This window comes from Spinacia oleracea, chromosome 3 (genome assembly GCF_020520425.1).
Source record: "Spinacia oleracea cultivar Varoflay chromosome 3, BTI_SOV_V1, whole genome shotgun sequence".
NCBI lineage: Eukaryota > Viridiplantae > Streptophyta > Magnoliopsida > Caryophyllales > Amaranthaceae > Spinacia > Spinacia oleracea.
Window position 1 is genome coordinate 51,725,197 of NC_079489.1, and position 25,778 is coordinate 51,750,974.

The 25,778-nt window shown below is 41.4% G+C and overlaps 1 protein-coding gene across 1 annotated transcript; it reads left to right on the forward strand.

Moving 5' to 3' along the window:
* Positions 1–1,437: 1,437 nt before the first annotated feature.
* Positions 1,438–20,808, forward strand: LOC110789150 (V-type proton ATPase subunit E-like; the record flags this gene model as incomplete). The annotated part of the gene is made up of 4 exons (XM_021993799.2): positions 1,438–1,599; positions 1,949–2,142; positions 13,150–13,249; positions 20,800–20,808. Coding segments are annotated over exons 1-4 (465 nt in total), but the record flags the coding sequence as incomplete, so codon positions are not given.
* Between the last annotated feature and the right edge of the window lie 4,970 nt (positions 20,809–25,778).

Sequence of the window (25,778 nt, forward strand, 5' to 3'; positions counted from 1 at the left end):
TTTTTTATATTTGTGACTCAAGACGGCTTGAAAGATGGGTTGAATGAGATAGGGTAATTTGTATAGGTATTGGTCAAGCATAAGGATTACATCTGCTAGGATTCCATTTTACGGCCTCAGGCTAGTGTCACGAGTTTACATCAATCAAGGCCAATGAGTAGCATAGGGATGGCTCAAGGGTATATCAACAGGACGTATCCAAACAAGTTATATGGTCATTATGCTAATGGTGGTGTAAGAGAAGGTTTGGACTTTGGAAATGATGGGCATGACGCACGTGTCAATGGCCGTGCGTGGTTTGCGGTTGATAACAAGTTCAAAAACAAGAGTTGAGGTAATGGTTTCATGGGTTATGGCAATGAGAACATGGATGGGTTAAATGAGCTGAACAGGGACCCCAGAGCGAAGGCGTCTAAGAGCATAAGGATTGGAAAGGGTAGATATCGTAAAATCTTATGATTTGGATTGGTTGACTCGATTCTCTTCCTTCGTTTACTTGGGTAAATTTCGCACTTTGGGAGGTACGGGCTAAGTATTTCATGGCTCGCTCTTTTCGCTCTCCCTTTTCTCTTTCTATTTTTTTTTTTTGCTCGGGATTTCCCCCCAACATAAATCCTTCAATCAAAATTTTTTATTTGGGCTAAAAGGTAGATGGTTGTGGTCTTTGAGTCACGAGGCGAGACTGAGTGAGCCTCGTTTGGTAGGCCTATAGTGGACCTTTAATTTTAGCAGTCCTAGGGTGGACCTTTAATTGCCTTACTTTGCAAGCGTATTTAGTCGTTTCTTAAAATGTGCAAATAGCGTAGATTCGAAATCTTGTTTTTACCTTATTGAAATTTAACGAAAGAATTGCATCGAAAATAACCTTTTTTGCTTCTTTTCAGATTCCAGTTTCTGGGATTTAATTGGAAGTTGTGATTTAGACTCGAACTTTCATTAACTTTTCTGATTATAACCCGTGTATGAATACAAGGAGGTGGCCTAGACTCAAAATAATGACGTGGCGTGAGCCTATAATACTTGACCAAGCAACTTTCAGGTTTAGATATTGGACCATAACTTTCGTTGGTTGACATTTTAGATTTTAACCCTTGGGTGTTCATTTGTCATGCGCCATTTGCTTAATATTGGCGAGGTAGTCAGTTGGGGAGATCGAATTTTTATTTTTGCAAGACTAGAATCATTAGTGCGGCTTCCCTCTTAGTGTGTATTGCTTTACCCCAATGGTAGCCTTATGGTATGCCGATTTGGGTATTTTCATGGTTGGTCATGTTGCATTCATGGAAAATCTTTTAGTCCGTACTTAGTAGTATTTCAAGGAACGAGTGACTCGAGAGGACTATGATAGTCGTGACCCAATGTGATCATAAGCCTTGAGGCCATTAATTTTGGTTGATGGTATTGACACCTTAGGTTCACTTTGGGGGTTGTGCGACTATGGGGGAGTACTCCATGCAGCTGAACGCATCTCGGATCAAGGTCCTTCAAGCGCAAGATGATTTAGTTAACTCCATGAAAGAAGAAGCAGCCAAAGAGTTGCTCCGTGTCAGTGGTGACCATCATCATTATAAAAGGCTTTTGAAAGAGCTCGTTGTTCAGGTTAGTTGATATTTTCCATATGTCTAGTCTTGTATTATTGACTTGCATGGAATACCTTGGTTGCTTACTTGCTTCCATGAGCTTTTCACATTCCTTTTCTGCTGGTATATGGAATTCCTTGTCTAAAGTGATTAGTTGAACTTGTACTTGAGCTGTAATGATGTCATTTCCTGTTATATCCCTTGAATGCTTCTTAATTATAAAGTAGATGACTTCTCCAGCTAGGTGATTGTTGGCAGTTAAAAGATAATGTCTTGTGATTTTTCAGCTACATTTATAATGTTTATTTTTAATTGAATTAGCACGGGCTGTAATAATCCGTTAAAATATTCCTTTTCCTTGTTGACAGAGTTTGCTTAGATTGAGAGAACCTAGTGTCTTGTTGCGCTGCCGAGAGGATGGTGTGCACCTGGTGGAGCATGTTCTCAATTCAGCTAAAGAAGAATATGCTGAGAAAGCAGAAGTAGACACTCCTGAGGTTATTGTTGATAGCATCCATCTCCCAGCAGGTCCTATTCATCACAAGGCACATGGTCTTCATTGGTAAGTGCTAGGAATAGTATGAGATAACAATCTAGACAAAGCACACACAATATTAATAACGTGGTATACCCACGTCCCAACTTGTATTATTAATCAAAACCGTTATTAATAATACAATCAATCAACCTCACAGGTGTTTCTCTCAAACTTTGCTCAAGCTCAAGATCTCAAGCATATCAATCGTAATGGTATATAAATCCCTATTTATATACCCCAACTTCCTAATGTAGACACCTACTTTTGTCCCCATTCCCGAAAGGGAAAGGTTCGATGATGAAAGCATAAATCTCCACTTGACAACGCATCTCCTATAAAATAAACGAATCTCCATTCCCCTTTTCATTTCACCCAAAACCTGCTATTTATGGAAACCTGCTAAAAATAGTAACTGCCTTAAAGGGTAGCTTCTAAAAGTGGCAAGTCATAAAAGATAGAAACCTGTCAGAATTAGGTGTTGCACTCCAACATAAATCCTAAATGAGATAGAAAACTGCGAGAATCCTATTCCTAATATGATTCGGAAATAAGAGTTACGTATTAATTAAAATCCTAACGAGCCTAGAGTTCGTAACGGGCCCAGACGCATTCCGTCATAAAATTAATACGCACTAAAAGACTCGATTAAGTCTCATACACTCCGGATTCTAAGAATCCGAATCTGACAAGGAAACGGCCCAAACAGCAATTTCAACGCCCAGCCCTGGGCGCGGAAATTGCCTGGATCCTATTTCCAACGCCCAGAGCTGGGCGCCGAAATCTTTGACGCCCAGCCCTGGGCGCTGAAAATACCTGGGTACGTGTTTTTTCCTAATTCTTTGTGGATTAGAACTCTGCAATTCTATCTTTCCACGAACTCTTCCCTATAAATAGACCCCTAAGCCTCTCGCTGCAAAACTGTTCACGCGTTCTGTCGCAATCGATCCATAAATCGAACAGAACGTATCTTGTCCCATAATTGAGATTCGTTAAATAAAAAGGAGAAATAGCAAAGTCAAAGTGGTTAGTTTTCTGAGAACCGTGACGCACCTCTCAAGGGTGCGTCGTAATGTGTCCCTTTTCGATGATTTAACTGCTTTCCTCGCCCTTTTTATGAACTGTTAAACTAACCTAATCTGATTGTTCTATCACGCCTAACAAATATAATATTTTTGGGAAATTGGATTATCATGCTAGGTCCCTTAATGCTATTTAAATCAGATAATCACGATCGAATTAGTATTATATGTTGCATATTGCTAAAATCAACTCAGATTAGTTTAATGGTCAACGCATGTCCTTTCAATTATTTATGCTGAGATAGTAAGGATATCCTGCCTCTGGAGTTATCGACGAGCGATGTACTCCTCTCGGTAGTTACAGTCCCCCGAACCCTCAATCTCTACCTTGCGGGTGTATGTTGAGAGATCCCCACACCAGGGATCACAAGGGAACCTACGGCCGTCGTGGTCAAACATAATTGCACTCCCTTTATGTCACGATAACCGGGTTTTGTCAGTTTTTCTCATTGTCGTTAAAAACTGAATGGTGACTCCTATATTACTAGTCAATTGGGTGTAAACTCACAGGAAATCCAATTACGCTTGATTGAATAAAAAGAATCGTCACACCCACGAGGGACGAGGTCACGCATTAGCCTCGCGCTTTTTCGACCCCCTCACAGTGGCGACTCCACTGGGGATAGTGAAGGAAATACTCGTGCTTGTAGGTAATCAAAATAGCCGAAGGGTGAAACGATCCTACCCTGCATTTATTTCCCCATCAAGTTGGGACGACCTGAAAATCAGCATATTAATGTGAACGGGCAGAACCGCATAACGAATCTCGGCTCCCTCGGGAGTTGGGACTAAGGATACCTTTTTCCGCCAATAGGGGGGTGCATACGCCGCGCATGTTGCCCACTCGGTACTTGTGCAGGTAGTACACCTATCCCGAACCCAATCGCTCGCTCATTAGGTCCCTCTCGCCTGCATGCCCCCTTGGCTTGCACTTGCGGGTTGGCCTCTTGGGCGAAATTCGTCTGTTGAAGACACTACCTCGACCGGGGCATGTGTTGGATCTACGATAGAAGCGGTACCAAGCCAGGCGCAAATAAACTACCCATAGAAGCCTATCATAAACTACGTGACATATTTAATTTTCAAATCCATGTTTGTAATGTAGTTATCTGTAGCGAACTATGTGACTATGTTATGATTGTATGTACGAATAATGCTAGACAAATAATGCTAGAAAACCAACGACCTTAAAAATTGCCCAAACATTCATGAACCAATTGGCCAAAGAGTTATACCAATATACGTGTTCCGCAAGCCCGAACGATCGCCACAAAAATAAGCGACGCTCGGGATGGCCTGTAACGAATCCCACAAACGCTGCACAACGCGTAAAGGATGTTATAAGGCAAGCACGCAAAACTAAAGTCGCAAAAACAAAGTATAAGCGAACAGAAAACGAGAACCATCCAGGGATGCATTTTCAACGCCCCTGGCTGGGCGCCAAAATTTCTAACGCCCACTGCTGGGCACTGAAGTTGCTGCCTGGCCTTTTGGTCAGGCACAGCAGCCTCGGTGCCCGCGCATGAAAAAATATACGTAGCAAAAAAAAACTTTTCGTAAAAATTGCTGCAGGGGCGTATGAAAAGGCACTCGACTCTAAAAGCGACTAAAAAAAAAAAATAACTCTTGTTTCATTGTTAGGCCTCCTACGACGACAATGCTCGGCACCAAAACCGAGCATGCTAATTAAACGACCTTGAATGTCACATGGGCAAAGTATTCAAAAATAATGTTCAAATGAAGTTTTTAAGGAAAAATAATGTTCGAATAAAAAGTAAATCCGAGTCTAGACTAGGCTATGCCAAAGTACAATCCAAATCCTAAGTCCTAGTTGTCTTATCCATAGAATCGGTCCTAAAGCTTGGTGTCGTTCTGCAAGTTAAAAGGTTAAACCATATTGAGTCTCCCTTCCTAACATTTAAATCAATAAGCACCCATATGTAATTGTCATCCCTTGCTAAGAGTCCACGACCTCAATACTCTCTCTCACCAATAAAAAGAATGTATTATAGTATTTGCGAAATGGAAACGGTCACATTCTGGAAATCATTCCCCCATGGTCGCACAACCCCCAAAGTGAACCTAAGGTGCTAATACCATTGGAAAAGAAAAAATTAATGGCCCCAAGGCTTATAATCACATTGGGTCACGGCTATCATGGTCCTCTCGAGTCACTCGCTCCTTGAAATACTACTAACTACGGACTAAAAGATTTTCCATGAATGCAACATGACCAACCATGAAAATACCCAAATCGGCATACCATAAGGCTACCATTAGGGTAAAGCAATACACACTAAGAGAGAAGCCGCACTAATGATTCTAGTCTTGCAAAAGTAAAAATTCGATCTCCCCAATTAACTACCTTGCCAACATTAAGCAAAATGGCGCATGACAAATGAACACCCAAGGGTTAAAATCTAAAGTGTCAACCAACGAAAGTTATGGTCCAACTAGCCTAAGTCTGAGAGTCGCTTGGTCAAGTATTATAGGCTTACGTCATGTCGTTATTTTGAGTCCAGGCCACCTCCTTGTATTCATACACGGGTTATAATCAGAAAGATTAATGAAAGTTTGAGTCTAAATCACAACTTCCAGTTAAATCCCGGAAACCGGAATCTGAAAAGAAGCAAAAAATTATTTTCGATGTAATTCTTTCATTAAAATTCAATAAGGTAAAAACAACATTTTGAATCTACGCTATTCGCACATTTTAAGAAACGACTAAATACGCTTGCAAAGTAAGACAATTTAAAGGTCCACCCTAGGCCTACTAAAATTAGAGGTCCACTATAGGCCTACCAAACGAGGCTCACTCAGTCTCGCCTCGTGACTCAAAGACCACAACCATCTACCTTTTAGCCCAAATAAAAAATTTGAAGGATTTATGGTGGGGAGAAATCCCATGCAAAATGGAAAAAATAGAAAGAGAAAAGGGAGAGCGAAAAGAGCAAGCGATGAAATACTTAGCCCGTACCTCCCAAAGTGCGAAATTTACACAAGTAAAACGAAGGAAGAGAATTGAGTCAACCAATCCAAATCATAAAGTTCTACGATGTCTACCCTTTCCAATCCTTATGTTCTTAGACGCCTTCGCTCTGGGGTCCCTGTTCAGCTCATTTAACCCATCCATGCTCTCATTGCCATAAACCAAGAAACTATTACCTCGACTCTTGTTCATGAACTTGTTGTCAACCGCAAACCACGCACGGTCATTGAAACGTGCGTCATACCCGTTATTTCCGAAGCACAAACCTGCTCTTGCGCCACCATTAGCATAATGACCATATAACTTGTGTGGATACATCCTATACCCTTGAGCTGTCCCCATGATATTCATTGGCCTTGGTTGATGTAATCCTCGTGCTCGACTAATACCTACACAAATTAGCCAATCTCATTTAACCCATCCTTCAAGCCGTCTTGAGTCACAAATAAAAAAGAGACAAATGAGAAGTACATTCTACGCTCAATGGAAAAATAAAAAAATATGTGAATAATAAAAAAGGAAACTTTGCAAAGCGCCTCTAAAGTTAGTCTAAAAAGAAAATGAAGCATTTAGCGCACCAAAAAAGATCCGCCCAGGAGTCATTATCAGCGCCCAGAGCTGGGCGCCGAAATCTTTAGCGCCCCTGCCTGGGCGCCGAATCTCCCTGCCTGCTAAAATTTGTCCAGAAGTGCTCGTCATTTTATCCGCACATACACGGAACAATAACGAACACTTGGGGGGGTACAGCACGTATTCAGATATACGTACCACCAAAAAAATACATGTACTCAATCAAAAAAATATAAAACAAATTTTTGGTTTACGGCAAAGCAGCAGATTAAAATAATAATGAACTTCATTTATCTCATCCTATTTCAAACATTACGGTTCCACCTCAGAACGTACTTGTTTAAAATCAGCATTCTAAGAAACCATTTTCTAGGCTAAGAACTACGCAAGACCTGATTCCAAATTAAATCTATTTAAGGCGGATACGTAGGCAATCCATGATTCGGTCCAACCAATATTAAAGCCTATAGAAAAACAAGAATAAAAAATAGAGTCCCTTATTGAAATTACTTGCAACCCAAGTCGAAAGAAAAATCAAAGGAAGAATCCAAGTCATCAAGATGCCAAAATTAATGAGAATACATCGAAAAAATAATAAAGGGCACGTATCCTTGCCAGAAGGAGCACTCACACTCCTGGGCACTTAGCCAAGACTCAAAAGACCGCTTTGCCTCAATTGAATGGGGGCTAGCGCAAGCGTCCATGACCTCTAAAATACTCGACTTGACCCTCCCTAAAGCGAACTAACTCACTTAAAGAATTTCTTTCACCACTAGACATAGGTCGTTCGCTTAAAGACCTTCTTTCACCACTAGACACAATCATGATCGCAAACAAGCAGTAAAGGCAGTAAGCTTGCAAAAAAAAGAGAATTGTTCTACGGCATTGCCCCATCGTTCCTTCGAACTCAGGGCACCCGTTCATGGTAATTCAAATGCTTGCGAATCCCCTTTGAAAAAAACGACAGACATTGTCAATAGGACTTGGCACTTAACCAAGGATCACTCTACTCAGACATATGACACGGGCATCTAAAATCGAAATCTAAAAACATCGTTAATGGGAAGATATAATAGCAACTGGGGGCTAAAAAATTGAAATGAAAGAGCTAGGGAAAGAACTAGGTATACCTTGACCTTTTGTGCAGACATACACCAAGTAAATCTAAGTCGATTTGAAAACGGTTTATATTCCCGCAATTCTGGAAAAGATGGCCCTAAAAGCCTAAAGCATATGCCAAACGGGCACAAGTGTATCTTGACGCCTGCACCCTGGCCTCCAGCAAATCTTTAGACAGCATTCCAAAAATCGTAACAGTATTTTGATTCACTCAAGTAATCCTGTGTGAACCCTTCTATAAGTCAACTTACTTAGGACACCTCGGACTGTACACAGTAGGATTCGGATTTTAAATAATTTCCAAATAATTTTCAAAGACTTCTTCGAACATAATAAAGAGTCGTTGGTTTAATCTAAGTATGCGTTTATCCCGATGTTGCAAGTGAGTCAAAAAGATTTCTAAATATGATTATGGGTAAAGAAAGGCACCTAGATTTTGGTCAAGGCACACTTCAACATGTGATTACCTTGACCATGGCAATGTCGCACCATACGACATTTACAAAAGAAGTAGCAAAATCACTACTCGAACATACCTCGCACTAAACGAGTCTGGTTCAAACTATTCATGATCCGTGTCACCATGAATGCATAAAAACGTATGCAAAGCATTATAGCATCAAGCCAATCCCGTAGCTACAATTGGAGGATTGAGAAAAACACTCTAAAAATACTCGAAATGACGATTTTATCGCAAATTCTCGACGCTAATGCTATACATACATCATAGGGGCACAATCCTAAGCTTTGATCGTGTAAAACGAACCTTAGAATGGCTACAACCCCTCCCAAATTCTAAGCACTACTTAGAATATATAAAGTCACCCCACTAACAAGGGTAACTGAAAATCGCGAGTCACCAAAACTCCGATCAAACCACTGCCATAACGCTCGCCCTATAAAGCGCCCGTTACATAGTCTACCTCGTTCCAAAGCAAAAGCGAAAGAAAAAATCAAGGATAAGAACTGTCAAAATATACCCAGAGATAATTTTCAACGCCCAGAGCTGGGCGCCGATATCTTTAACGCCCCAGCCTGGGCGCTGAATCTTTCTGCTATCCATGTTTTGCCCAGATATAAAAATGAGAAAGAAACATCTATGAATCCTCGCATCGAACGAAGTAATAAGCCGTCCAAACCCACGCAGAAGGTGCTACCCTTGTTCGAGGACCTGAACAAGGCGTGATAAAGTACTCCAATGCAAAAATAATAATGATATCCCAACGCCTGGAGGAATGTTCTAAGACACGTCGTTAGGCCACACAAGCCTACGTTGCACCATAAGTTCAACCGTCCCACGGTACAAGTCAAAAAAAAGAGAGTAAGGCATATCGCACTAATGCGAGCACGACCAAAGAGCATGTGTAAATGAGGCAAAAAAAAATCACTTATCGCCCAAATTCAAAATGCAAGCCACACGACTTCTACATTAAGGATTAAAGGTAGCAAAATATTACCTACCACGAAAGGGATAGCTCGCACCTACACGAGCGGAACCCCAAGGCATCTTTTTCGAAAGAACCTAAATATCGTACGCCAAAAGGAAGCATCCCAACATGCATACTTGGAGGCTCCAAGCTACGAAACAACCATAGAAAAATAAAAAAATCTCAAAGCAAATGTTTGAACAATCGAAAGGGTACGATGTTTGAGCCCACTTCATGAATGAGCCTGAACCCTATCAAGCTTCCAAGCAAACTATTCAAAATCAGTCGTTGCTCAAAAAAAATGAAACAATTCAAGCAATCTGATTAATGGACCGCACACAACGGCCATTCTATGAACGCTCGTTCGCACATACATATCATCATTCACGAACACGTTCAAAAAAATATAAGAGCGATCAAAGTCTTACACCTCAAGGTATGTTCCTCGGGCCATATAGACTCGCCCAACTATCGCAATAACTGTACGCCTTAAGAGCAACAGTTCCTTAAAATAATCGCCCCAAAGCAACAAGCACCGTAGTCCACCAATCGGCTACGGCTTCTTCAGAAAATCATCACGTTCTAAAAACAAAGAAAAAAACAAAAGAAGAGAGAATACATAGAACTTCCAAGTGAAATAAGCGAATGAACAAGAGGCCAACTATGTCATCAAGAAACCTCGCCAGAAATTATTTTCAGCGCCCAGCGCTGGGCGCCGAAATCGTTAACGCCCAGGCTTGGGCGCCGAAAATTATCCCAGAAGGCCCCTAACTTCTATTGGGCCCTGCCGCATCCATTCGACTCGAAAATTGCCGATTTCCTTACTGAAAGTCGCACCTCACGACTTTGTCAAGAGTAGCACACCACTACAAAGATTGCTCGCACTTACGAGCACGATCCCAAACACGGTCAAGGACATTACAAAATGCGTATCCCCAAGGAACCTCTTTGACAAGAAATGACCGCCAAGCGCGAGTGCTTGGGGGCTCGAAAGAAAAAAATATATCTTAAAAGAAAGTATGCAAAGTTAAAACAATATTTCCAGACTACGCTGTACGAAGTCCCGTGTTTGGATAATCTCAAAAGAAAAAGAACCGGTTTACGACCTCAAGACAAAGGTCGCCGTTGATACTTATACATGGTCCCCTAATCAAGGACCCAGGTAGTGGCAAAATTGAGCCGTAAGGACTAACTCAAAACCATAAAGGATGATGACCACAAGACAATGGTCCGTCTAAGCATGTTGTCAACCCACATTCAGGTTGCAACTAAATCCGAGCATCCCTCGAAAGAATTCGCTCCTGCAAGAATAAATGAAAAGAAATTCTCAAAAGAAATCACAAGAAAAGAAATGAAATAGGGACTTGCCCACCTCAATCCGGCAAGATCGCGGCACACGAATCCCTAATCGAAAAGACGAATTCAGGTTCGCTCACCTCCAGCGAGCGGGGCGTCCACCCTTAGCGGACAGGGCTCGCCCACCTTCAGCGGGCGGGGTCTGCGTCACTAGCCGCGCAGGTCCTCAATTTTCGAAAAATAAAGTTTTCAAATTCAAAATAGGCTCGCCATCTTCAGCCGGCGGGGTCTACGTCACAAACCGCGTAGGTCCTTATTTTCAAAAAAAACAAACTAACTTCAAAACAGACTCATCCACTTCTATCGGACGGGGTGTCCACCCTTAGCGGACAGGCTCGCCATCTTTAGCCGACGGGGTCTACGTCATAAACCGCGTAGGTCCTTATTTTCAAAAAAGCAAAACAAATTTCAAAATAGATTCGTCCACTTCTATCGGACGGGGTGTCCACCCTTAGCGGACAAGGTTCGCCATCTTTAGCCGGCGGGGTCTACGTCACAAACCGCGTAGGTCCTTATTTTCAAATTTCAAAAACAGATTCGTCCACTTCTATCGGACGGGGTGTCCACCCTTAGCGGACAGGCTCGCCATCTTTAGCCGGCGGGGTCTGCGCCATTAAACCGCGCAGGTCCTTAGTCGCTGCAGTGATAACTTTTGCTGGATTTTCCTTCGTTTTACGTCCTATAAAAATAAGGGTGCTGGATTTTCCTTCGCTTAACGTCCTATAAAAACAAGGGTGCTGGATTTTCCTTCGTTTTACGTCCCATAAAAACAAGGGGGTTTTCTCGTTTAGCTAGCCCTAAAAATGAGAATCTTTAAAAACATTTTTTACCTCGTGATTGGGCTTGGCCAGGCCCAATTACACTTTATAGCTTTGATTTCGAAAATATCTGTAGCTACTCCCAATGACAAAGTGAGGGAGTTTCTACGCCTCTTTCGATACTTCCAATGACAAAGCGAGGGAGTATTCTATACTATCCGTTGACAAATCCCAATGACACGTGAGGGATATGTCGACATTTCAAGTGATGACCCTTAAGTCAAATGTTATCACTCGGGGGCTCGTGAGACCCTCGCAAAACAGGTCACCTATACCATGGCTTGTGTGACGCACTCCGTCTAATACTTTGACCATCGTCTTACTCCAAGACTCAGTCAAAGTGGGGGCTAACTGTAGACACCTACTTTTGTCCCCATTCCCGAAAGGGAAAGGTTCGATGATGAAAGCATAAATCTCCACTTGACAACGCATCTCCTATAAAATAAACGAATCTCAATTCCCCTTTTCATTTCACCCAAAACCTGCTATTTATGGAAACCTGCTAAAAATAGTAACTGCCGTAAAGGGTAGCTTCTAAAAGTGGCAAGTCATAAAAGATAGAAACCTGTCAGAATTAGGTGTTGCACTCCAACATAAATCCTAAATGAGATAGAAAACTGCGAGAATCCTATTCCTAATATGATTCAGAAATAAGAGTTACGTATTAATTAAAATCCTAACGAGCCTAGAGTTCGTAACGGGCCCAGACGCATTCCGTCATTAAATTAATACGCACTAAAAGACTCGATTAAGTCTCATACACTCCGGATTCTAAGAATCCGAATCTGACAAGGAAACGGCCCAAACAGCAATTTCAACGCCCAGCCCTGGGCGCGGAAATTGCCTGGATCCTATTTCCAACGCCCAGAGCTGGGCGCCGAAATCTTTGACGCCCATCCCTGGGCGCTGAAAATACCTGGGTACGTGTTTTTTCCTAATTTTTTGTGGATTAGAACTCTGCAATTCTATCTTTCCACGAACTCTTCCCTATAAATAGACCCCTAAGCCTCTCGCTGCGAAACTGTTCACGCGTTCTGTCGCAATCGATCCATAAATCGAACAGAACGTATCTTGTCCCATAATTGAGATTCGTTAAATAAAAAGGAGAAATAGCAAAGTCAAAGTGGTTAGTTTTCTGAGAACCGTGACGCACCTCTCAAGGGTGCGTCGTAATGTGTCCCTTTTCGATGATTTAACTGCTTTCCTCGCCCTTTTTATGAACTGTTAAACTAACCTAATCTAATACCCCCTCACACCTAACCCTAGCCCTATTATTAGGAAACACAATATTACTAGAATATTACCATTTAGGAGAAACCAATATACTAACAAATCTATCCCTAAAATACAACTCGTAAAATAGGAATACAATAACATAATATATCTCCTAAATAAATATCTAGTAATATACCATAACTGAAACTCATTGCCATATTGGGTTTAATATTAACAGTAAGTTTACATTTACAATATTTCAACTCTGGGATGGAATAAGTTGATTTGGCTGTGTAAAGTGTTGCCACTTCATTTTGAAATTTGCAGGCAGACTTAAGTAGGTTTGTTGCCGAATTGTCACTGAAAAGTTTTTGATTGAAATCACTTTTTTCGTAATTGTATTGCAAGTTGTATAATTACTGCGCAAGTGGTGTAATTGTATTTTGTCTTGTTTCTAGCTCTGGAGGTGTCGTTCTGGCTTCTCGAGATGGCAAAATTGTGTTTAAGAACACTCTTGATGCAAGATTGGAGGTCGCATTCAGGAAGAAACTTCCTCAGGTGATTTATGCTTTCACTCTTATCTGTAATGCTTTGTGCTTGTGATGTAGGAGTAGTTTTCATTCTCAAACTATTGTAAACAGTTCCATGGCTTGTGGAGCTGCACTGTCATATTGTCATGGTGGGTAACTAGGCCGTATACATAATCAACACTACTCGGAAACTACCTCCTTTTCTGGAATTATTTGTGACATTGTCACAACCCCTTGAAATCAAGAATCGACATGTTTGTACTTGTGAGGGGGTCGAAAAAGCACGAGGCTAATGCATGACCTCGTCCCTCGTGGGTGTGACGATTCTTTTTATTCAATCAAGTGTAATTGGATTTCCTGTGAGTCTAGTAATATAGGAGTCGCCATTCAGTTTTTAACGACAATGAGAAAAACTGACAAAACCCGGTTATCGTGACATAAAGGGAGTGCAATTATGTTTGACCACGACGGCCGTAGGTTCCCTTGTGATCCCTGGAGTGGGGATCTCTCAACATACACCCGCAAGGCAGAGATTGAGGGTTCGGGGGACTGTAACTACCGAGAGGAGTACTTCGCTCGTCGATAACTCCAGAGGCAGGATATCCTTACTAGCTCAGCATAAATAATTGAAGGGACATGCGTTATCTATTAAACTAATCTGAGTTGATTTTACCAATATGCAACATATAATACTAGATCGATCGTGATTATCTGATTTAAGTAGTATTAAGGGACCTAGCATGATAATCCAATTTCCCAAAAATATTATAATTGTTAGGCGTGATAGAACATTCAGATTTAGTTAGTTTAACAGTTCATAAAAAGGGCGAGGAAAGCAATTAAATCATCGAGAAGGGGCACATTACGACGCACCCTTGAGAGGTGCGTCACGGTTCTCAGAAAACTAACCACTTTGACTTTGCTATTTCTCCTTTTTATTTAACGAATCTTAAATTACGGGACAGGATACGTTCTGTTCGATTTATGGATCGATTGCGACAGAACGCGTGAACAATTTCGCAGCGTGAGGCTTAGGCTAAGGGTTGGAGTCAATACTCAGAATATAATTGTGTGTTGTGTGTTCTTTTCACGTCGAATTTGGGGCTGTATTTATAGGGAAGAGTTCGTGGAAAGATAGTATTGCAGAGTTCTAATCCACAAAGAATTAGGAAAAAACACGTACCCAGGTATTTTCAGCGCCCAGGCCTGGGCGCCGAAGATTTTGGCGCCCAGAGCCAGGCGTTGAAAATAGGGTCTGGGCTGTTTTCTTAGTCAGATTCGGATTCCTGAAATCCGTAGAGTTTGAGACTTAATTGAGTCTTTTAGTGCGTATTAACCTTGCGACGGGATGCGTCTGGGCCCGTTACGAACTCTAAGCTCGTTAGGATTTTAATTAATACGTAACTCTTATTTCCGAATCATATTAGGAATAGGATTCTCGCAGTTTTCTATCTCATTTAGGATTTATGTTGGAGTGCAACACCTAATTCTGACAGGTTTCTATCTTTTATGACTTGCCACTTTTAGAAACTACCCTTTACGGCAGTTACTATTTTTAGCAGGTTTCCATAAATAGCAGGTTTCTATAAATAGCAGGTTTCGGGTGAAATGAAAAGGGGAATTGAGATTCGTTTATTTTATAGGAGATGCGTTGTCAAGTGGAGATTTATGTTTTCATCATCGAACCTTTCCCTTTCGGGAATGGGGACAAAAGTAGGTGTCTACAGTATTGTTGTGCAATACAAAACCTTGCGTTATGTTATGTCTGTCATCATCCCATGTTCAGACCCCGTATACTATAAAACCATTTTGATTTAGGAAAAGTGACAACTTTTTTAGACACCTAAATAGTATATGTGATGAACTCCAGATGGTAGGAACTAGGAGTAGATTTTTGGAAAGAAATGAATTGTTTCTGGGTTTTTTTTCCTTCTTCCTGAGTTCTTAATGAAGTGTTTCTGGGTTTTTTCATGCTTGGAATTGCTTATGTTTTGACACCTGCTTGGAATTGCTTATGTTTGTGGAATTGCTTATGTTTGTGGTTGTCTTCAACTTGACTTCAATTGTTTTTTGGAGGTTTTAATACTTTCTCCTAGAAGGTATTACGAGGCTGTACATTATTTCTTAGTACTATTAGTTCTTCATTGCTTCAATGGGATGGTTGCATTGACTAATTACTCCTACTCGGTAGATAATTAGCACTAACCTATTAGCTCAAACTAGCTTTTGAGCCCGTTCAAGGAACGGACGGTTGTATATTGGTTGTTCCGGGATGTCTTTTGAAGTTTTAATTAGTGAGTACTTGTAATTTTTGGTAACATATTAATTAAATAGAGGTGTAATTTAAAGGTTGGAAAAAATATAAAAATCATAATGATGAATAAACATTGGATGTAAAGTGGTGGAATGGAAGAGACTAATAGTATAGTAGATTATTAATAACTTGATGTTGAATAAGGAAAATGGAGTGGTGTAGACGTCCCCATTCCCGAAAGGGAAGGTTCGATAATGAGAACATAAAATCTCCACTTGGCAACGCATCTCCTATAAAATAACGAATCTCAATCACCCTTTTCATTTAGACCAAAACTGCTATTTATAGAAACCTGTTAAAAATAGTAACTGTCGTAACGGGTAGTTGCTAAAAGTGGCAAGACATAAAAGATAGAAACCTGTCAGAATTAGGTGTTGCACTTCAACATAAATCCTGAAATAGATAGAATTTTCAAGAGGAATCATATTCCTAGTATAATTCGAAAATAAGAGTTACGTATTAATTAAAATCCTAACGAGCCTAGAGTTCGTAACGGACCCAGACGCATTCCGTCATAAAGTTAATACGCACTAAAAGACTCGGATAAGTCTCAAAGACTCCGTATTCCACGAGTCCAAATCTGACAAGGAAATACGGCCCAGACCCTATTTTCAACGCCTGGCTCTGGGCGCCGAAATATTCGGCGGCCAGCCCTGGGCGCTGAAAATACCTGGGTACGTGTTCTCTCCTAATTCTTCTTGGATTAGTGCTCTAAAATTCTATCTTTCCACGAACTCTTTTCTATAAATACAGCCCCAAATTCGACGTGAAACACACAATTCATATTCTGAGTATTGACTCCAACCCCTAAGCCTAAGCCTCACGCGGCGAAATTGATCCCGCGTTCTGTCGCAATCGATCCAAAAATCGAACAGAACGTATCCTGACCCTTGTAGCTGAAGAATTAACCCCGGATACTGGAACCTTGCCAGGAAACTTGAGATTCGTTAAATAAAAGGAGAAATAGCAAAGCCAAAGTGGTTAGTTTTCTGAGAACCGTGACGCACCTCTCAAGGGTGCGTCGTAATGTGTCCCTTCGCATGATTTAATCGCTTTCATCACCCTTTTATAAAACTGTGAAAATATTAAATCTGATTGTTCTATCACGCCTAATAAAGATAATATCTTGGACAATTGAACTATCATGCTAGGTCCCTTAAATCAATTTAAAAAAGATAATCATGATCGATCTAGTATTATGTGTTGCATATTGCTAAAATCAATTCAGATTAGTTTAATAGTTAACGCATGTCCCTTCAATTATTTATGCTGAGCTAATAAGGATATCCTGCCTCTGGAGTTATCGAAGAGCGAGTACTCCTCTCGGTAGTTACAGTCCCCCGAACCCTCAATCTCTACCCTGCGGGTGTACGTTGAGCGATCCCCACACCAGGGATCATAAGGGAACCTATGGCCGTCGTGGTCAAACATAATTGCATTCCCTTTATGTCACGATAACCGGGTTTTGTCAGTTTTTCTCATTGTCGTTAAAAACTGAATGGCGACTCCTATATTACTAGTCAATTGGGTGTAAACTCACAGGAAATCCAATTACACTTGATTTGACAAAAAGAAACGTCACGCCCACGAGGGACGAGGTCACGCATTAGCCTTGTGCTTTTTCGACCCCCTCACAGTGGAGACTCCACTGGGGACAGTGAAGGAAATACTCGTGCTCGTAGGTAATCAAAATAGCCGAAGGGTGAAACGATCCTACCCCGCGTTTATTTCCCCATCAAGTTGGGACGACCTGAAAATCAGCATATTAATGTGAACGGGCAGAACCGCATAACGAATCTTAGCTCCCTTGGCATGTTTCATCTCGGGAGTTGGGACTAAGGATACCCATCACCAACCGGGGGGTGCATACGCTTCGAATGTTGTCCACTCGGCACTTGTCGCTAGTAGTACACCCATCCCAAACCCAATCGCTCGCCCACTAGGTCCCTCTCATTGGTGCATGCCGCCTTGGCTTACATCGTGATTGGCCTCTTGGGCGAAATTCGTCTGTTGAAGGCACTACCTCGACCGGGGCATGTGTCGGATCTGCGATAGAAGCGGTACCAAGCCGGCGCAAATACTACCCACAGAAGCCTATCATAAACTACATGACATATTATTATTTTGCCTCGTGGTGTAATGTTAGTTATGTGAGCGAATTATGTGATTGTGTGTGACAAATAATACTGGAAAACCAACGACCTTAAAAATTGCCCAAACATTCATAAACCAATTGGCCAAAGAGTTATACCAAAATACGTGTTCCGCAAACCCCAGGCGATCGCCACAAAAATGAGCGACGCCTAGGATGGCCTATAACGGATCCCACAACGATGCACTACGCGTAAAGGACGTTATTAGGCAATCACGCAAAATCAAAGTCGCATAAACGAAAAGATATACGCAAACGAAAGACGAGGACCAGCCAGGGACGCATTTTCAATGCCCCTCGCTGGGCGCCAATATTTCTCACGCCCTTCGTTGGGCGCTGAAGTTGCTGCCTGGCCTTTTGGTCAGGCACAGCAGCCTTGCTGTGATTTCCCTAAACCCTTCGTTCAGGATGGCTTGCTAAAACCCGGATTTGGAATTTTCCATAACTGCCATACCTTGGATGAGGCACCTCACCTCACCAAGACCAAAACAGCTGAAATATTGGACAACCAGGCTCTATGGACATTGTTTAACGAATCGAGGCCTATGGAGGACGAGACTGTGACGACTACCCTAGCTTTACAAGATGAAGGTTTCGATCCAACCCGGTTAATCTCTCCTGCACCAACACTAGAAGAGGCCGAGAACGGATGGGTGAAGACATGTCAGTGGGTTAACACAAAGGGAATAGAATTCAAGATGAGTACCGGCGAAGGACCAAAGTTTTACGAGACTAAACCCAAGGCTTGAGCCATAGAGAGCACCTTAGTAAAGAAAAACACCTAGTAGTTCTTTAGATTGATAGAAAAATAAAGGCTTTAGATGGTCCTAAGACCCCTTAGAAGATAGGCAAATTTTATTTCAGTGTGTTTTCCTTACTTTCCAAATTAATAAAGGCGTAAGATTTCTCCTAAAAACTTTTATTCTAACACTAAATAAGCACCAAACGTACTTGCAAATACAAAAACAAAAAAAAGCGGCCCACTCTAGGCCCAATAAACAAGGCCCACTCGGTCTTGAATCGTGACATTGAAATTCAAAAAAAATCCCAAAATGAACCACACTATCATATTACCAAAACATAAGGGTCTAACCCATGCAACCCAAAGAAAACAAAAAGAAATCAAATCCAAACAATGCAAATGTTGCTCAAAAAAAATTCATAAAAAAATAAACACCGCCCCCCACGTCAACGTGCACCTCGGCCCACTCAAAAAGCCTACACAAAGATCTTCATATCTTCCGCACACTAACCCCATTCTCAAAACCGTTTCGAGTCATGAATAGAAAAAATTAATCCGGACAAAAATGCGTCACACGCTAACAGTCAAAAAAGCCTCTGAAATAGCGTCAAAATCGATTTCAATACGAGTAAAAAAGTAAAAAAAAAAAAAAAAAATAATTAATGCAAGAACATGTGAAGAAAAGCGTCGGAAAAAAAAACCGCCCAGAAATCATCTTCAACGCCCAGGGCTGGGCGCCGTAATCTTTGACGCCCCAGCCTGGGCGTTGAAACTCTCTGCCTGCCAAATTTTGCCCAGAAGTGCTCGACATTTTATCCGCACATAACGGAAAAATAACGAACACTTGGGGGGTACAGCACGTATTCAGATATGCGTACAGAAAAATAGCCGTACAAAAAAAAAGGGAAAAAAAAACACATGGAGTTTCATTTTTATGTGCAGATACACGGCTTACGGCAAGAACAGCAGATTAAAATAATGATAAAACTTCACTCATTTCACCGATCAAATAATATGCTTCCACCTCAGAGCATATCTATTAAAATTCGGCATCCTAGAATTTATTCTAGCTAGAACTACGCGCGACCTGATTCTAAGTTAAAATTATTTAACAAAGATACGTAGGCAATCCTATTTATGGATTCGGTCCAGTCAAGTAAAAAATATATACGTTGTGCAAAAGTGTTAGGCATGAGCAAATATATAAAAAATGAAAAAAGAGGAGAAGCAAAAAATGAAAGTAAAAATAAAATACGCCTTTATTAAAAAAGATAAGAAGGAAAACAAAAGTGCTAAGGAATGAAAAACAAACACAACTGAAATAAATAAAGGGCACCTACACCCTAGCAAGAACTACACTACTCTAGTTCTTCCGGATCATCAAATAAAGTCTTGTAGAGGGCAATGTTCGCGGGGTCCACCCCTACAGGTTTCTGCGCTGCCCCTATATCAACCTCCATAAGAACCGGCTCCTGGACACTAACTTCCAAAGATGCCAAGGCCTCAGAAACATTCTCAGTTTGAACAGTTATAGCCCGCTCAGCCTCAAGGACACAAACGATGGTGGGGGAAGGATTATCAACATCAACTGGATTAGTCACTGGTCCTACTAGCGGCTGAGCTTTCCTAACCCATACATTGTTCCGGCGATGATCTCCGCGAGAGCTTGCATTTCTTTTAGCAACGGCAGGCCCCTTCATATTAGGCATCTTCTTAGGCCTAGAATTGGAACGGGGAGGAATTTCCTTTCGCTTTCGATCAGGACGAGCTTTCACAGTCTTAATACCATGGGTGCGAGGATTGGCAGAATCACGGCCCTCATACCTAACCCGAATACGAGGTATCAAAAGCTCAGCCGGCTCCCCATTTCGAGCCTCGGTCCTCACATCTTTATCATCGGAACTCATCCACAACTTGTAGTTTTCAGAAAGACCCACAAAGCCATTTGTAGCCACGGCCCAACGCGGGAGACCATCATAATATTTAGCCCATGCTTGAACCCGTGCTTGTGAAAAGGCCGCTACTTTAGGTGGTACTATATCAGAAAATGGGATAGTCTGCCTTAAGCCGTATTGACGCATGACTCGGTAAGGAAAGATGTAAATGGGCCGAGATAGCCCCAGCAAAGATACATAAACTGACACATCAGAACCCCCCGTCATAGTAGTCAAATCACACCACGGTACCACCCACTTAATAGAACAGATACCATGAGTAAAAAAGGAAGCCCACTCGGCCTCGTCCTGGCCTCGGTGGAAATACTTTCGATTACCCAAGGCTATAGGACGATAATGTTTAGGATCGGCAGGAGTTTCTAAAAGCCTAAGTCGTTCCATGAGCCAAATCTGCAGAAGGAACGGGTACGATCAGATCAAAAAAATAATAAATAAACAAACGAAACCTGGGGCGCAGTTTCAACGCCCAGGAATAGGCGCCAAAAGTTCTAACGCCCAGCCCTGGGCACTGAAAATCGGCTCCAGGCAGGACGGACGAAAAAATATAAAAAAAATATGTGTGCGCAAAAGAAAATCGATTACCTGCAGCAATAGGGGGCTCCCCTTAAAAAATTCAGATTTGGCATTCTTCTTCAACTCATCCGCACTGAGCAAAGTCTCGGCAACAACCAACGGCATGATAGAATAACAACTTTCCATCTGGCTAATCAAGGGGATCAACCTTATGTCACCGAACTCGCCATTGTTATTCGACAGCAAATAATGGTTCAACAAGCAAAATACAAGAGCTCGAATGTTCAATTTCTGTTCGGTCATATTTTTACTAGGTCTAAAGTGATGTTTTACAAGCTTTGCTAAATTAACCTCATCACCCACAACAATCTCAGCGAGCATGTTAGCATCTAGTCCTAGGAAAGCCCCTATGGTTGTTTTACCCTCTTCAATGGTGACAGGGGTGGCAGGAGTAGCATTAGTAGGATAACCAAGGATCGCAACAAATTCATCTGGCAAAGGACATATTTCATTGCCCCGAAAGACAAAAACATGGTGATCAGAATCCCAAAAGCTCAGGGCTGCATACAGAAAGTTATAATCAATATTAATTTGTTGTAAGCCTAAAAGTGCCTCTAAGTGGTATTCTTTCAACAAAGCCTTTTCTGTAGGAGTAAGGGCTCTTAGCCAACGCCTAACAGCTCGTTGGAGGGAGAAGGGAGGAATCGACATGACAAAAGCGGAAGGATTAAAGCTAAGCAATTACAAGAGAGAAGAAGATTGAGATTGATGGAAAAGAAGGACGTATCTAACCCCTATATATACATGGAGACATCAAGTGACATCCTGATCCCATTCGGAAACGCGTTAAGAAATCCGAAAACCAAAAGTTGCCAGGATAAGACTTTCAGCGCCCACGGCTGGGCGCCGAAATGATTAACGCCTAGCCTTGGGCTCCGAAAATACAGCCCAAGGCCCGGATCCCGCAAAACGCGGAGCAGGAAAGGACTTAAAACCGTGTTGGTAGGCACGAGGCCCTATTGAAATCAAGATCAAGCCCAAAAGCACCTTTAGCACCCAAATAGTGAAAATGAATGTTAAAACTTGTCGAAACTTAGACTCGTCTCGAGGAATATATGTGTACATTTTTTCAAAACGAATATAAGCAAAATAAATATCAAGGTCATTCTTCGAAACACCAAAAAATATTATTAAAGTCGTTGGTTTCTCAAATATAAAAAATGTTTGTTTATCAAAAGATTAATCCGGGCCAAGCTAAACCTGATATTATTGAAAAATAAACTTTGTCGCCCGGAAAACGAAGTCGCACTCCACGACTTCGTCAAAATAGCATACCACTATAAAGGTCGCTCGCACATACGAGCATGATCCCAAACATGATTAAAGGGCGTTATAAAATACGTACCTCTCTTGGCAAGAAATGACCATCAAGCACGAGTGCTTGGGGGCTCGAAAGAAGACATAAACTTTAGCGGAGAGTATGCGAAGTTAAAATCATATCCCCGGACTACGCTATACACAGTCCCGTGTTTGGATAATCTCAAAGAAAAAAATGGATTTCGACCTCAGAATAAAGGTCGCCGTTGATACTTGTACATGGTCCTCTGATCAAAGACCAAGTGGTGGCAAAATCGAGTCGTAAAGACTAGCTCAAAACCACAAAAGAAGATGACCACAAGACAAGGGTCCATCTAAGCCCGTTGTCAACCCACATTCAGGTTGCAACTAAATCCGAGCATCCCTCGAAAGAATTCGCTCCTGCAAAAATGAATAAGAAAAGAAATTCTCAAAAGAAATCACAATGAACAAAAGAAATAAGAACTTGCCCGTCTTCAGCGGGCAAGATCGCGTCACGAACCACGCGAGTTCCAAATCGAAAAAACGAATTCAGGGACGTCCACCCTCAGCGGACAGGGCTCGCCCACCTTCAGCGGGCGGGGTCTGCGTCACTAGCCGCGCAGGTCCTCAGTTTTTGAAAAAAATCTTCAAAACAAAAAAAAAACAGGCTAGCCATCTTCAGCCGGCGGGGTCTACGTCACAAACCGCGTAGGTCCTTATTTTCAAAACATAAAAACAGATTTGTCCACTTCTATCGGACGGAGTGTCCACCCTTAGCGGACAGGCTCGCCATCTTCAGCCGGCGGGGTCTACGTCACAAACCGCGTAGGTCCTTATTTTCAAAAAAAATACAAACAAATTTCAAAATAGATTCGTCCACTTCTATCGGACGGGGTGTCCACCCTCAGCGGACAGGCTCGCCATCTTTAGCCGGCGGAGTCTGCGCCACTAACCGCGCAGGTCCTTAGTCGCCGTAGCGATAACTTTTTTCGGTTTTCCCTTTTTCCAAAAATTAAAAGATTGGTTTTCCGTTTTTCCAAAAAAGAACGATGTGCCGTATTTTCCTTCGTTTTACGTCCCATAAAAACAAGGGGGTTTTCTCGTTTAGCTAACCTTGAAAATGAGAATCTTTAAAAAATATTTTACCTCGTGATTGGGCTTGGCCAGACCCAATTACACTTTATAGCTTTGATTTCAAAAACATCTGTAGCTACTTCCAATGACAAAGTGAGGGAGTTTCTACACATCCTTAGATACTTCCAATGACAAAGTGAGGGAGTTTCTACACATCCTTAGATACTTCCAATGACAAAGTTGTTGGATATTAACAACCATTATTATTTTTAGTTAAAATAATAAATCAATGTAATCCTTAGAATGCATGCATGCAATGTCTTAAAATTGATAGGAAAGAAAAGTTTGCTAATTTAAACAACCTATATTAAGCAAACTAAAAACTATATAAACGTAGGTTATATTGTTTGTAATAATCATCCCAAAAACAAAAAGAAATATAAAGGAGAGAGAGAGAGAGAAAATCTTTAAAAGAATTTTTAGAGAAAAATTCTTGGGTGTAATTGGGGTGCGTATAGGTTGTGAGTTACAATAAGTGTTGTGAACACTTGTGTATTATTTATCTTTTCAGTAAAAGTTTTGCACGGTATTTAGAGATTATAACACTTATCGGATAATCAATTTGTTTGTGTGTGTTATTTTAAATATTATTGTTATTCCTACTAATCTAATTCATTAGGAAAGTTGCATAATTTCCTAACAACTGGTATCAGAGCCGAGTTGGTAAATTCTGTTCGTATCCATATACGAATTGTCAAATACGATCCAACAAAGTTAGATTTAAGTGGGAGCAATGGCTGCAGATGAAGGAAAGATAAATCTCGAGAAATTCGATGGTGCAGATTTCGGATTTTGGAAGATGCAGATTGAAGATTACCTGTACCAGATAAAGCTTTATGAACCTCTCTCGGAAACTAAGCCAGAGGGAATGAAAGATGAAGATTGGAATCTTCTTGACAGACAAGCCCTCGGAGTTATCCGATTAACGTTATCGCGCAATGTTGCTTTTAATATAGCAAAGGAAAAGACTACGGCAGGTCTTATGAAAGTTCTCTCAAATATGTATGAGAAGCCATCAGCCTCTAATAAAGTTCATTTAATTAGGCGGTTATTCAATTTGCGGATGACGGAAGGTGCATCGGTAGCTCAACATCTCAACGAACTTAATTCAGTCACAACTCAATTAAGTTCAGTCGAAATATATTTTGAAGATGAAGTTCGAGCATTGATACTTTTGTCTTCATTACCAGATAGCTGGAGTGCTACAGTCACAGCTGTGAGTAGCTCGTCAGGAAGCAATAAGTTGAAATTTGACGACGTTCGTGATCTGGTTCTCAGTGAAGAGATCCGACGGAGAGAGTCGGGTGAATCATCAACCTCTTCAGTATTGCATACAGAGTCAAGAGGAAGAAATTCAACCAGAAGGAATGAACATGGAAGATCAAGCTATCAAGGTAAATCTAGAAATTGGAGATCAAAATCAAGGACTCCCATTAATTCAACAAGCTCGAAAACTATCGAGTGTTGGAATTGTGGGAAGATTGGGCACTACAAAAATCAGTGCAAGAGTGCACCGAAAAATCAAGAAGCAAAGGCAGAAGCAAATATCACTTTTACCTTGGAAGGAGATGATGCGTTGATATGCTCTCTAGAGAGCAAGGAAGAGTCTTGGGTGTTAGACTCTGGAGCATCATTCCACACTACTTCGAAGAAAGATTTCTTCGAGAGGTATGTCCCTGGAAACCTTGGGAAAGTATATCTTGGTGATGATCAACCTTGTGATATTGTTGGTAATGGTGTAGTGAAGATTAAGTTAAATGGGTCAGTTTGGGAGCTGAAAGATGTCAGGCATATTCCCGACCTAAGAAAAAACTTGATCTCAGTCGGGCAGTTGGCTAGCGAAGGCTACACTACAAACTTCCAAGGTGATAATTGGAAGATTTCAAAAGGTGCAATGACAATTGCGCATGGTAAAAAGAGTGGTACTCTTTATATGACAGCAGGGGCGTGTTGTTCACACTAGTAGAAAAAACCCTTATTGCAGCGGGCTTTTAGACCCCTGTTGCAGCGTACATCGTATGCTGCAACTGGGGGGCCTGCAACAAGTCTGAACTTGTTGCAGCGTACATGTTCGCTGCAAAAAGTGATTTGTTGCAGCGGGCTTTTAGATGTACGCTGCAACAAGTGCCAAAAAATTGGCAAAATTTTGGACTTGTTGCAGCGTACATATAAAAGCCCGCTGCAACAGACCCAACTTTTTGCAGCGTACATTTATTTGTACGCTGCAACAAGTCTGAATTACTCAATTTTTTGCAGCGTACATTTATTTGTACGCTGCAACAAGTCTGAATTTTTGCGAAATTTTTTTCCCTTGTTGCAGCGTACAACATATATGTACGCTGCAAAAAAGCACTTTTGGCGGGAAAATTCTAATTTTGTTTAGGGATACCTAGAGTGCCTTGCACTAAA